Source organism: Arachis ipaensis, chromosome B07 (assembly GCF_000816755.2).
Source record: "Arachis ipaensis cultivar K30076 chromosome B07, Araip1.1, whole genome shotgun sequence".
Classification (NCBI taxonomy): Eukaryota; Viridiplantae; Streptophyta; class Magnoliopsida; order Fabales; family Fabaceae; genus Arachis; species Arachis ipaensis.
The window spans coordinates 125,746,823-125,758,389 of record NC_029791.2 but is presented as its reverse complement, the minus strand read 5'-3'; the positions used below and the strand labels follow the sequence as shown (position 1 = coordinate 125,758,389).

Genomic DNA, 11,567 nt, shown 5'->3' with positions numbered 1-11,567 from the left:
TTAATTTTTTTATAATTTATTTTATATTTTTAAATATTAATAAATAATTAATAATAAAAAATAATAAATTTTAATATTTTTTTAAATAATAACTAAATTTAATATTAATTTTAGTGTATGTCTAACATACTTATTATTGTTATTATTATACACTTCCATTTCATGTGGTTGTTTTAATTATTTATGCGCCTTACCTACTGAACTTAGAGGCTTACTCCCACTCTTTTATTCTTGCTTGGGTTGGGGATGTTGTTCTACCACTTGACAGTTAAGAAATCAGAGCAGTTAAATCCTGGCCGTTGATATCGCTTTCTAAAAAAAAAAACCACTTCAGCTTTGAGTGAGCATAGTGGAGACTGGAGAGTATAATAGTTTTTTATAATTTGAGCAAAGCTAGCTAGCTCTGTGAAAAACCAAAGAGAATGGAGAATTACCTGAATGAGAATTTCGGAGAGGTGAAAGCCAAGAATTCATCGGAGGAAGCGCTTCAGAGATGGAGGAAGCTTTGCTGGCTTGTTAAGAACCGCAAGAGGAGGTTTCGGTTCACTGCCAACCTCTCTAAGCGATTCGAAGCTGAGGCTATCAGACGCTCCAATCAGGTTTTGTTAATTGTTATGCTCTTTTTGTCTCTCTTTCCAGATCAAGACAAAATCCTAATTAAATGTGCTAAGTAACTTTACCGATTTCGATCCGTACATATTCTTGCGCATTTATGATTAACCTGCTAAATCAATTTCAAAACGTGATGTGCTACATTTGAAGTCAAAGCTAGCTGATCTGATCTTGAACGGTCATTTTGGTCAACCGAATGTCAGTGATTAGATTAATTGAATCCTTATTAAGTTATATTGGCGCTAATTCTACACCGATGCAGACAAATGGTTATTGGTTAATCTCAACCAGAAAACTTAAAATTCAGTGGTCGCTGTGTTGTGATTCTCCCTTTGAGTATGATCAACTTAAGGCACTTGAACATTTTAAAAGCTGATATTGGGATTGGAATGAAGAAGAAGAACCTCTTAAGATGTTGTTGCCTTTAACTTTTTTTTGCAAACAAGGGAGGTAGAATCAAAGAAACGAATATAGGATATGGATAACGAATTCTTTGCTTGGCTCGATCCATTGTCAATTTTGTATCGGTTCCTTTTCTTTTCCTCCACATGCTTTATAGTTTATCTGATGCTGTCAAAGTGTCAAACATGTTTATATCGAGTTTGGTTTTGTTAGGACTGGATTTTTAGGATTGGGGGTCAAATGTAGTATACTAACATTAATTGAATGGTGTTATTAAGTGTATTCTTAAGTTCGTGCTTTACACTATTACTAAATTGGAAAGTTGTTTCTCGCTATTACTATAATATAGGTTAAATGGCACGTAGAGAAAAGAGATTTGACCATTTAAACATTGTAAAAATAATCGTAAAATCTCATCATTTCTCTTTCCCGACTATAAATTGTAGGAGAAATTCAGAGTTGCAGTGTTGGTATCGCAAGCTGCTCTTCAGTTTATCCATGGTATGAAATTTAGATTGCATGCATTTTTTTTCTTTTCAAATTGTTCGAAAAGCTTCAGTTTGCTTAATATGAAATTATTCCCCCCCTCCAGGTTTAAGTTTGTCAAGTGAGTACACTGTACCAGAGGAAGTTAAAGCTGCAGGTTTTGAAATCTGCGCCGATGAGCTAGGATCAATTGTAGAAGGACGCGATGTGAAGAAATTGAAAATTCATGGTGGGGTTGAAGGAATTGCTAACAAACTCGATACCTCTGTCAATGATGGCATATCAACATCTGAGCACATTCTGCAAAAGAGGAAAGATATTTATGGAATTAATAAATTCACGGAAAGCCCACCCCAGGGATTTTGGGTTTATGTATGGGAAGCCCTTCAAGATACAACTCTTATGATACTTGCTGTATGTGCTTTGGTCTCTTTGGTGGTTGGAATAGTCATGGAAGGATGGCCCAAGGGTGCACATGATGGACTTGGTATTGTTGCAAGCATATTGCTTGTGGTGTTTGTTACTGCCACTAGTGATTACAGACAATCCTTGCAGTTTAAGGATCTAGATAAAGAGAAGAAAAAAATTGTGGTGCAGGTCACCCGAAATGGTTGTAGACAGAAGCTTTCAATATATGATTTACTTCCTGGGGATATTGTACATCTTAATATTGGAGACCAGGTCCCTGCTGATGGGCTTTTTGTCTCTGGTTTCTCTCTGTTAATAAATGAATCAAGTTTGACTGGAGAGAGTGAACCAGTGAATGTCAGTAACCTAAATCCTTTTCTTCTCTCAGGAACCAAAGTTCAGGATGGATCGTGCAAGATGCTTGTGACAACTGTTGGAATGAGAACCCAGTGGGGTAAACTAATGGCTACTCTAAGTGAAGGGGGAGATGATGAAACTCCACTGCAGGTTAAACTCAATGGTGTAGCTACTATTATTGGGAAAATTGGCCTTTTTTTTGCTGTTGTGACTTTTTCTGTGTTGGTCCAAGGACTGTTCAGCCGCAAGCTGCAAGAAGGATCCCAGTGGACATGGTCTGGTGATGATGCCATGAAAATTGTGGAGTTCTTTGCTATTGCAGTTACTATTGTTGTCGTTGCTGTCCCAGAGGGTTTACCTTTGGCTGTTACATTGAGTCTTGCTTTTGCCATGAAAAAGATGATGAATGATAAGGCACTTGTTCGTAATTTGGCTGCTTGTGAGACAATGGGCTCTGCCACTACTATCTGCAGTGACAAGACTGGCACACTAACTACTAACCATATGACTGTTGTAAAAGCTTGCATATGTGGGAAGATTAAAGAAGTAAAGGGCTCTAAAGTGCCTTCTGATTTCTCATCTGATATTCCTGATTCTGCTGTGGCAATTTTACTTCAATCAATATTTAACAACACTGGGGGAGAAGTTGTAAAAAACATGGATGAGAAGGTTGAGATTCTGGGATCACCGACAGAGACTGCACTCTTGGAATTTGGGCTGTCACTTGGAGGTGATTTCCACAAGGAGCGACAAGCAGGGAAACTTGTGAAAATTGAACCATTTAACTCTCTAAAGAAGCGCATGGGAGTGGTTCTACAGCTTCCTGAAGGTAGCTTCAGAACACATTGCAAAGGTGCCTCTGAAATAATTCTAGCTGCATGTGAAAAGGTTGTGAACTCAAATGGTGAGGTTGTTCCCCTTGAAGAAGACTCTATCAATTACTTGAAGGATACGATCGAAAAATTTGCTGATGAAGCTCTCCGGACCCTTTGCCTTGCATATGTGGATATTGATGATCATTTTTCAGTTGAGACTCCTATCCCCAATCGAGGTTACACATGTATAGGAATTGTGGGTATTAAAGATCCTGTTCGCCCTGGAGTTCGAGAGTCTGTTGCCATTTGTAGGTCAGCTGGTGTTACTGTTAGGATGGTTACTGGAGACAACATAAACACTGCAAAGGCTATTGCTAGAGAATGTGGAATTTTAACGGATGGAATTGCAATTGAAGGCCCTGAGTTCCGTGAAAAGAGTGAGGAAGAATTGCTTAAAATAATTCCAAAACTTCAGGTATATACTAATAAATAATAATCATGTGATTCAATCATTTTCCCCTCTATTTTCTCCCCTATGTGGTTTTTTTAGTATACCATGTTGCCATTTACTGAGAAGAAATTTGGCTAACATGTGAGATGTCTATATTTCAGGTGATGGCTCGATCTTCTCCCATGGATAAGCATACCCTGGTGAAACAATTGAGGACAACATTTGAAGAGGTTGTTTCAGTTACCGGTGATGGTACAAATGATGCGCCTGCACTTCATGAAGCAGATATTGGGCTTGCAATGGGCATTTCTGGAACTGAGGTATGCCAAGAACTTCTTTTATAGAGATTTGAAAACCATTATTGAAATTCTGTCTGGGATATGCATTCCTACTTTTCATGAGGAATTAAGTGGCTATGCTTTGCTCTTTTTTATTTCCAAATCAAACTTGATTATATTTAGATAGAGCTTTCAAATATGGATTACTGAAATTATGTGGTCATGATAGCATGGGTAAATGATTCTGCATAATTTTGTTTATGCAACAATTGTCAAAGTCTTTGGTCAAACAGATGATCCATGCTTCATTAATAATACTCATTTTCTCAATTTTGAACTTCATCATTAGTATTATTTATACTAAATCATATGTTATAAAGCTGTTTTCTTCCAATTTCAGGTGGCAAAAGAAAGCGCTGATGTCATAATACTGGATGATAATTTTTCAACTATTGTGACTGTGGCCAAATGGGGCCGATCTGTCTACATAAACATACAGAAATTTGTGCAGTTCCAGCTAACTGTAAACATTGTTGCTTTGATTGTCAACTTCTCGTCTGCCTGTTTGACTGGTAATGATAATGTTCTCCATGTTTTTGCAGTAATTTCTTAGTATACTTGTCTCACTCATAGTTACATGAATACACCAATTAGGTAGCATACCGCATACCAATTCATCTGCGTACCGGAATGTCATATGTATATTTTCCCCGTAAAGTATTTTAGATATGGCGTACCGGCGTACCGCATATTGCGTACCCGTTCGTATTGCATTCCATGTAACTATGGTCTCACTTTTTCCCCTCACAGGAAATGCTCCCCTCACTGCTGTTCAACTTCTATGGGTCAACATGATTATGGACACTCTTGGAGCACTTGCTCTAGCCACTGAACCTCCTACTGATGATTTGATGAAAAGACCACCTGTCGGTAGGAAAGGAAACTTTATCAGTAATGTGATGTGGAGGAATATCTTGGGGCAGTCTCTATATCAGTTTGTTGTACTTTGGTTCCTCCAGACAAGAGGAAAAGCAGCTTTTCATCTTGATGGACCAGATTCAGAATTGATATTGAATACACTCATTTTCAACTCATTTGTGTTCTGTCAGGTAAACTTAAGACATTACTGCATTCGACAGAATTCAGTGTTTGTCTTTTGTGTGCAATTACATTCTGGGCAGGGTTTGGCATGCAGTTTCCTCTCTCTTTGAATGGCTATTACTACTGATGCTTCAGCAATTTCTATTTGCTTTATTAAACACAAGTGAAGCAAGATGAATTCTGTGCCATTTTTGCGTTTTCTTTCCTACTTTTTATGTATAGTACATATCAGAAATATTTATCTTTGCCAATAATTCACAATTTTAAAAAGTGCCGGGTTTTAATGGTCTGCTGACTTTATTGCACGTAGTAATCCACACTGAAATTTCCTGTGTAAAAAATGCTCCGACTATGATCCCTGTAATATGCTCTCTGATTATGCTTTTCAATTTACTGCTAGGTTTTCAATGAGATCAGTTCCAGAGATATGGAGAAGATTAATGTTTTTGAAGGTATATTGAAGAATTATGTGTTTGTAGCGGTCCTCACTTGCACTGTCATCTTCCAAATCATAATTGTCGAATTTTTGGGCACCTTTGCAAACACCTCCCCACTTACCTTGAAGCAGTGGTTTGGTAGTGTTTTCTTTGGAGTCCTTGGAATGCCAATTGCAGCAGCTTTAAAAATGATACCTGTGGGATCTACCTAAAGTCGATGCAGACAGATTAGGTACATTCTTCCTCATTCTGTGTTCTCAAACGTATACCAAGGATCTTGTTTGCATATTGCCTCTTTAAATAGAAACCAATTTTACCAAGTCTTCTTTGTGGGAAGTCTGGTGGGCTAACAAATTAGAGGAGGCTAAACTTGCTACTTGTTGCTGGAGTTGGAGGAGAGAAAATATACATTTTGGATGCTTGTTGTGACTATTTAAAGTTATATAAAAAACATTTCATACAATGAGGTTAGTTTGTGTTATACAGGATGTAATTTCTGTTAATTGGATTTATTTATTATTCTTTATGATTTGTTGTAGCCCGCCTACAGTTTCCTTTTATTTATTAAGTAATCACAGATGAATTCCTTACAAAGGCTTGTTGTTCATGTTCTTTGCTGGTAATGCCGTCAGACTTTTTTGTGGCTGGTTCAAGGAAATAGTGTAAAGTTGAAATTATCATCATCATGGATATCGAAAGATCAAATGCAGGTTTCATCATCCAGGTGGGATTTAAGTATTTAACCGAGAATTTAGTTTGGATTTCTAAGCGTCAGATAATCCCAAGTGAGCTTACTCTAACCACATTGTGGATAACTCTCTTATGAGATTCTAAAATGAAAAATAAAAACTAAAAAATAAAAATAATATGTAATTGATTTATTCTTATATAATGATGAAAAGGAGTGGTATTTTTACTCATCGTTGACTTGAGCTTGTATCGAATGGGATTTAATAAGTTACTAGTTGGCAATTGATCTGGGGAATTTCTTGAGGTTTGAGAATTGAGAGGCACCTTCCATGGTGGAAAAAATGTACTTAGATTGCCTGGCTATGAACCGAGGGCAGGGCAGCTTAAACTATGAATTTACAGGATATCTGTCATACAGAGTAGGATACCACTCAAGTGTCTGTCACCACTAGTATGCTGGTTAGATCCGCATCGAGTACCCATATTGAAGGCTTTGACGATATTTTAACTCATACATGGTTCACCTTTCCGTTATTATAAGGACATGATGTCCACGCTCAACGGATTTTACATGAAGGAAGAATGCTTTATCATTTGCACGTGGCTATGGAACACGAGTGGGAAGAGTTACTACATAAGTACAAATGCATAAATTCCCGTCTTGGAATTTAAGCTCTTTTTTTGTTTTTTTAAACACAGTATGCTGTTGCTGTCTATTGATCAGTAAATTTCCACCAGCAGCTTGATCCAATTTAATTTTGATGCTGCAGTAAGGCAGGGATGATTGTGAATTGCAGTTGTTGTAGAGGGGAAGGGCAACGTCCTTTATGCAGTAGTGGATAAAAGTACACCAATTTATATATAAGTTTTAGATTGTATAAGCAGATTATAAGCTTCTCAAGCTCCAAAGGAAGCAAAATTGGTTGCGTTACTTTGGTAGTTGTGGCTGCAAGGGAACTCCTATTTTTCCAATCATGCTTTTTCCGAATAGTAGTTGGAGTGCTAACTCCTTTCATTTGCTGGGGTTCCACAATCTACACTGTTAGTTGCTCAAATTTTAATATTAATAACCAAATGAATAAAGCTGTTAAAAAGAGGGGGAATGGAGTTCCACAAGGACAACCTTGACTTGTCTGTGTTTTTGACAGGTTAAACAGTGAAAATTATTCAGATACAAATGAAGCACTGCGTTCCTTCCCGTCAACTTGGAAATTTACTAAGAACGAAAACCATTAGAAGAATATGAACATGGTTTCCGAAGTTTCCCTAGTAAGAAACCAAGTACTTCGCAAACATGTCTTCCTTTAGTTGACCACCAAACATGTCTTCTGTGGTGAATAATAGGCACTGCAGTGAAAACTTCGCACCGCATTGGTGCTTGTTTTCTTGACGGTGAATTTCATTTCAAGTGAATATAAAAATATAATAACGTGGTTGCAAGTGTGACTTAAGAGCACTATGCTTGTTAAAGAAACTTCAGTTTGTATTGATCAGAAGAGCATGTATGTCATCTCAAATCAACCTCCATCCACACAGTGTAAGTAGTTGTTGTTGGCAGGCCTCTGCAGCAAGACGCCAATGTGTCCTAAATCACAAGACAAGGCAAGTTTTGCGGAAACTCAGAGGCAGTTGTGAACAGCACAAGTACCACTCTGACCACTCATCCCAATCATCTCACGGACTTCTAGTTGACCCTTCAATATCTCACCGTTCATTCTTTTCCATCGTAAAGAAACTATGTAGCATTTTGCAGAATATAAATAATAATAATAATTTTTATTTTTTGAGATATGACCAACATTATCAAAACTGATGGAGTTGTATATCTGGCTTCAGATTATTGGTCACATCATCGTATCTCATGGGGGTGTGAATAAGTGTCAATATCCAAGTTTGACAAAATGCCTCCCCCTAACACTCATAAAAAATTAATGACATTTCCGTATTCAAATGTCCTTTACTACTCACATACTTGTCAAATCGGAAAATAGCGAGAGAGACACGTACGGTATGGTAAGTTCTATGGAAACTGAAAAGGCACAATTATAGGCAACAGAATATAGCACATTCACCGCATGATTTGGTAGAGATCCGTAGATTAATACCACAATCCGTAACTACTTTCGATCATTTATTATTATTTTTTTAACCAATTAATTCGCTGGCTTCTTTAACAACCTCAGTTAAATTCTCAAGTCAACATGGCGTAAGTTAACGAACCGGACCGAAAATTAGTGCAAATCGAATCGAAAATTACAATAACCGATTTAAAAACTGAAAAAATCGGTTTTTTTTTTTGTTTTTTTCTGACAAAACTGATCGGTTCGGTTCGGTTTTTGGTTGGCTCGATAGAAACCAAATCGAAGATATGCATCCATTTCAATGTTTTAACCATTTTAACCTTTAACCTAACAACAAAAATTCCTAACCCCTAACCATTTCAATGTTTTACTCTTATTATTTCAGTTTATTGACTATTTTAAATCTCTAATTATTGTGATTCATATTTTGCTCATTAAAAATTAAAAACCGAAAAAACCGACCGAACCAAACCGCTATTGATTCGGTTCGGTTCGGTTCGATTGTTGTAAAAACAACAAATCGAATAGTTGTGTGTCTGTAGGAACCGAACATATCAGTTCGGTTAGTTTTTTGTCCAAAACTAAACCAAACCGAACCGATAACAGCCTTAGTCAACGAGTACTTTCATTGGAAAAAAGAAAAAAAAGACATTTGTGATTTATGTCACTTTTCTTTCTTCTTCCTAGTAAACATCTAAGGATGTGGCAAATGTAGAGAAGTCTATTTCTCCAATCCATAATCAAGAAGCAATAAACACAGCAACCCCATAAACAAAACCAAGCCAATAAATTTTGCAAGCAATGAAATACTGTAGGTCCATATCTTGAAAGCAAGTCCGAAACAGTCAAACAAATATTAATCACATCCATCTTTGAAAAAACTTTTGTGATGGCCAAAATGCAACACAAAGTCACCAACCATCCCCGCAATCACACCAACCGAATTCTATTTTCCCTTTTTCCACCTTTTTTGAAGACATTGCTAAAGCATCCATCAAAAAAGTAGGTTGCAAGCGACATATGACAATATCCGTTATGAATTGGATATCAAGGTTAAAATGACCAACATTAAAAGAAAAAAAAATAACTATACAATAAGAATAATTGAAAGAAATAAAAAATTAATATAAAGGTAAAAACTAAAAAGAGCATTCTAGATCTTCCACTTGGTGACTTGACCACTTGAACATGCAGCCCAAAACCTGGTTGTTTTATTGCTGTTTAGTGTTTACCCCTTCTGTTACTTCTTTCCTAGCTGGTTCATCAGGGACACATCAAATCAAATCCTAAATAATATCTAGAGCTGTAACAATCGATACCTTTCTCCATCTCTATTTCAAGCCAGCCTCAGGATGAGACTATAGACTATAGAGTGAAAAGTGACCCTAAAAGATGGACTCTTCCTTCACATAAGTTTATTGATACTTCTTTTTTTAAAAAAAAAGGAAAAAGAAAAAAAAAGAATTAATTGAAAATATTGGAATTCTTTTTTCTCCCTAGTCAAGTCCCTTCCCTTCAGAACTTTGATCATCATTAAATGAGAGTCTTCTCCTCTTTGTGACAGCAGCAGAAGAAGTAATTAGAGAGCTCTCTATCATGTCAATTGTTGAAGGACTAGGCGTATGCAAAACGTTATTGTCTCTTCTTGTATTATTCTCCTCTTGTAATCTTTGAATTAGATTGTAGCAGGAAAATACATCTTTCTGTGAAGGAAAAACCAAAAAAAGAAAAAAAATTGCAGTAATTAGTAATATATCTTTTCTAAGATCTTGGTGCTAATGAAAAATAAATAAATAGGAACTCACAGGATCAAGAAACCTATGTTGAGGAATTGAACTAATCTTCAACTCTACAGCTTCTATGGTTAGTTGCTGATCCAATGACACCAAAGTAGCTGCAGCTGCAACAACAGATGGTTTGTGATCCATTATGCTCACCTCTGCAGAAAGCAACACAACATACATTTGCATTAATAATCAGAAATTAAGTGTAAAAAGAAAAAGGTCATTCCAATGCAGAAAAAATTCACCTTTGATTGTGGTGAAGATGAGTTGCATGGTCTTGGAAAAAGTGGTAGTTGGTGGGGGTTGATTGCAGAACTTTGTAATGAAATAAGGAAGGAAATCATAGGGGGTTATAATGCTCATATTCCAATCCAATGTGGTTAGCACCAAAATCTCCATTCTCCTAATCACTTTGCTCTCAAAGCAGTAATCTTTTGACTGAAACACTGATAGCTCAGGCACACTGCATTCTTCCATCTTTGAAGCCAAAGAAAGGCATGCAATTGATAGTAATCGGATTGCCCACTCCTTTTCACTCTGCACAAAAACGAAGAATTCAATCAAAAAAGGTAAAAACTTTTAAAATTAATCACCTTCAAAATTTGAGCTTACATCAATGGACCGCTTGGAAAGGAACCGATCGAAATATGTGACAGACAAATAAGCCGTTTGAAAGCGAAATCCCAATGTTGCTCTTGTCTGGACTCATTTACCATTGCAAATTAGATACAAAATTAAGCCCCAAAAAATTCAAAATTTTCTGATTGCAGTTTTCATTAATAAAGTTGAAGCAAAAAATTACAAGGAAAGTGTGAATATTTTGCACTAACTTTGAGAATCCAATTGATTGCATCTGTGCGGGAACGTTTCATCCAATCCTCAAACACAAAAGTCTCATCTTTTCGGAACCCAATACGGATCTCTCTCTCAAGCAGAACCCCCAAATCCTCATTCTCTGAAACACCTTGATGATCCATTCCTGATTGAAAGGCAGAGTATTCTTCATCTCTTTCCAATTCCAAAAATGTTTCTTCTTCCTCACAAAGAAGGTTGCACGAAGACAGATCGTCCATGTTTCTGGTTCTATTCTTCATCAGCTCCTAGAGATTTCACCAGCTGAATCAAATCATCAACTGTAATGAAAAAATATACCATATAGCACAATTTTATATTATTATATTATATAATTTTATTATAAATGGTTGACTCACATAGGACTAGGAGTAGAGCTAGCATTAAGGAAGGAAAAAAAAAAGATTTGAGATTGAGAGAGAAAAGAGTATAAGGACTGAGGTGGATGCTATGATTTAGCTGAAATCCTGAAGCTGATGTAGCAGTTACAGTTTGAACTTTGAAGACAATGATTATAATAATAAAGATATAGTAGCAATAAGGATTAACATTTATGTCCGGATTTTAGTTTCTACTCGAAATTATAAGAGGCTTTTTATTTTTTATATTGGATTGAAAATGGTATTTTTTTTTAGAATTACAGAATCACTCAAGTATTAATCTTAAAACGTGGTACTGATTGATTTAAAATATAAAAATAGAAGGGTTCAATTTCTGAGAGTACAAAAATAAAAAATACATAGATCCGATTTTTGTACTCCTATTGTGCTCTTAAAAATTGGATCCTTTTGATACAAATTAAAAAATTCTTAA

At 36.2% G+C, this 11,567-nt stretch overlaps 2 protein-coding genes across 7 annotated transcripts; one reads left to right on the top strand and one right to left on the bottom strand.

Annotated features, from left to right (window-relative positions):
- Positions 213–6,267, top strand: LOC107606368 (calcium-transporting ATPase 1, chloroplastic). 3 transcript variants are annotated; one of them, XR_002350622.1, is made up of 8 exons: positions 213–599; positions 1,461–1,515; positions 1,607–3,555; positions 3,693–3,851; positions 4,210–4,381; positions 4,620–4,918; positions 5,311–5,814; positions 5,980–6,267. XR_002350622.1 is itself a non-coding variant. In XM_021106639.1 (8 exons), exons 1-7 carry the CDS (start codon positions 423–425, stop codon positions 5,557–5,559), a joined length of 3,060 nt encoding a protein of 1,019 aa, XP_020962298.1. In that variant the 5' UTR covers positions 213–422; the 3' UTR covers positions 5,560–5,579; positions 5,980–6,267. The 3 variants fall into 3 exon arrangements, 2 of the variants coding, with proteins under 2 accessions (XP_020962298.1, XP_016163920.1); XM_021106639.1 differs by having other exon boundaries at positions 5,311–5,579; XM_016308434.2 differs by lacking the exon at positions 5,980–6,267 and having other exon boundaries at positions 5,311–5,889.
- LOC107606369 (cyclin-D5-1) lies at positions 8,893–11,330 on the bottom strand. Of its 4 annotated transcripts, none has more exons than XM_021106640.1 (6): positions 11,114–11,330; positions 10,733–11,018; positions 10,515–10,601; positions 10,148–10,439; positions 9,924–10,057; positions 9,207–9,821 (listed from the first exon to the last, which is right to left on the bottom strand). In XM_021106640.1, exons 2-6 carry the CDS (start codon positions 10,994–10,996, stop codon positions 9,615–9,617), a joined length of 984 nt encoding a protein of 327 aa, XP_020962299.1. In that variant the 5' UTR covers positions 10,997–11,018; positions 11,114–11,330; the 3' UTR covers positions 9,207–9,614. The 4 variants fall into 4 exon arrangements, with proteins under 4 accessions (XP_020962301.1, XP_020962299.1, XP_020962300.1 ...); XM_021106641.1 differs by having other exon boundaries at positions 10,733–11,035; positions 11,114–11,307; XM_016308435.2 differs by having other exon boundaries at positions 10,733–11,002; positions 11,114–11,307.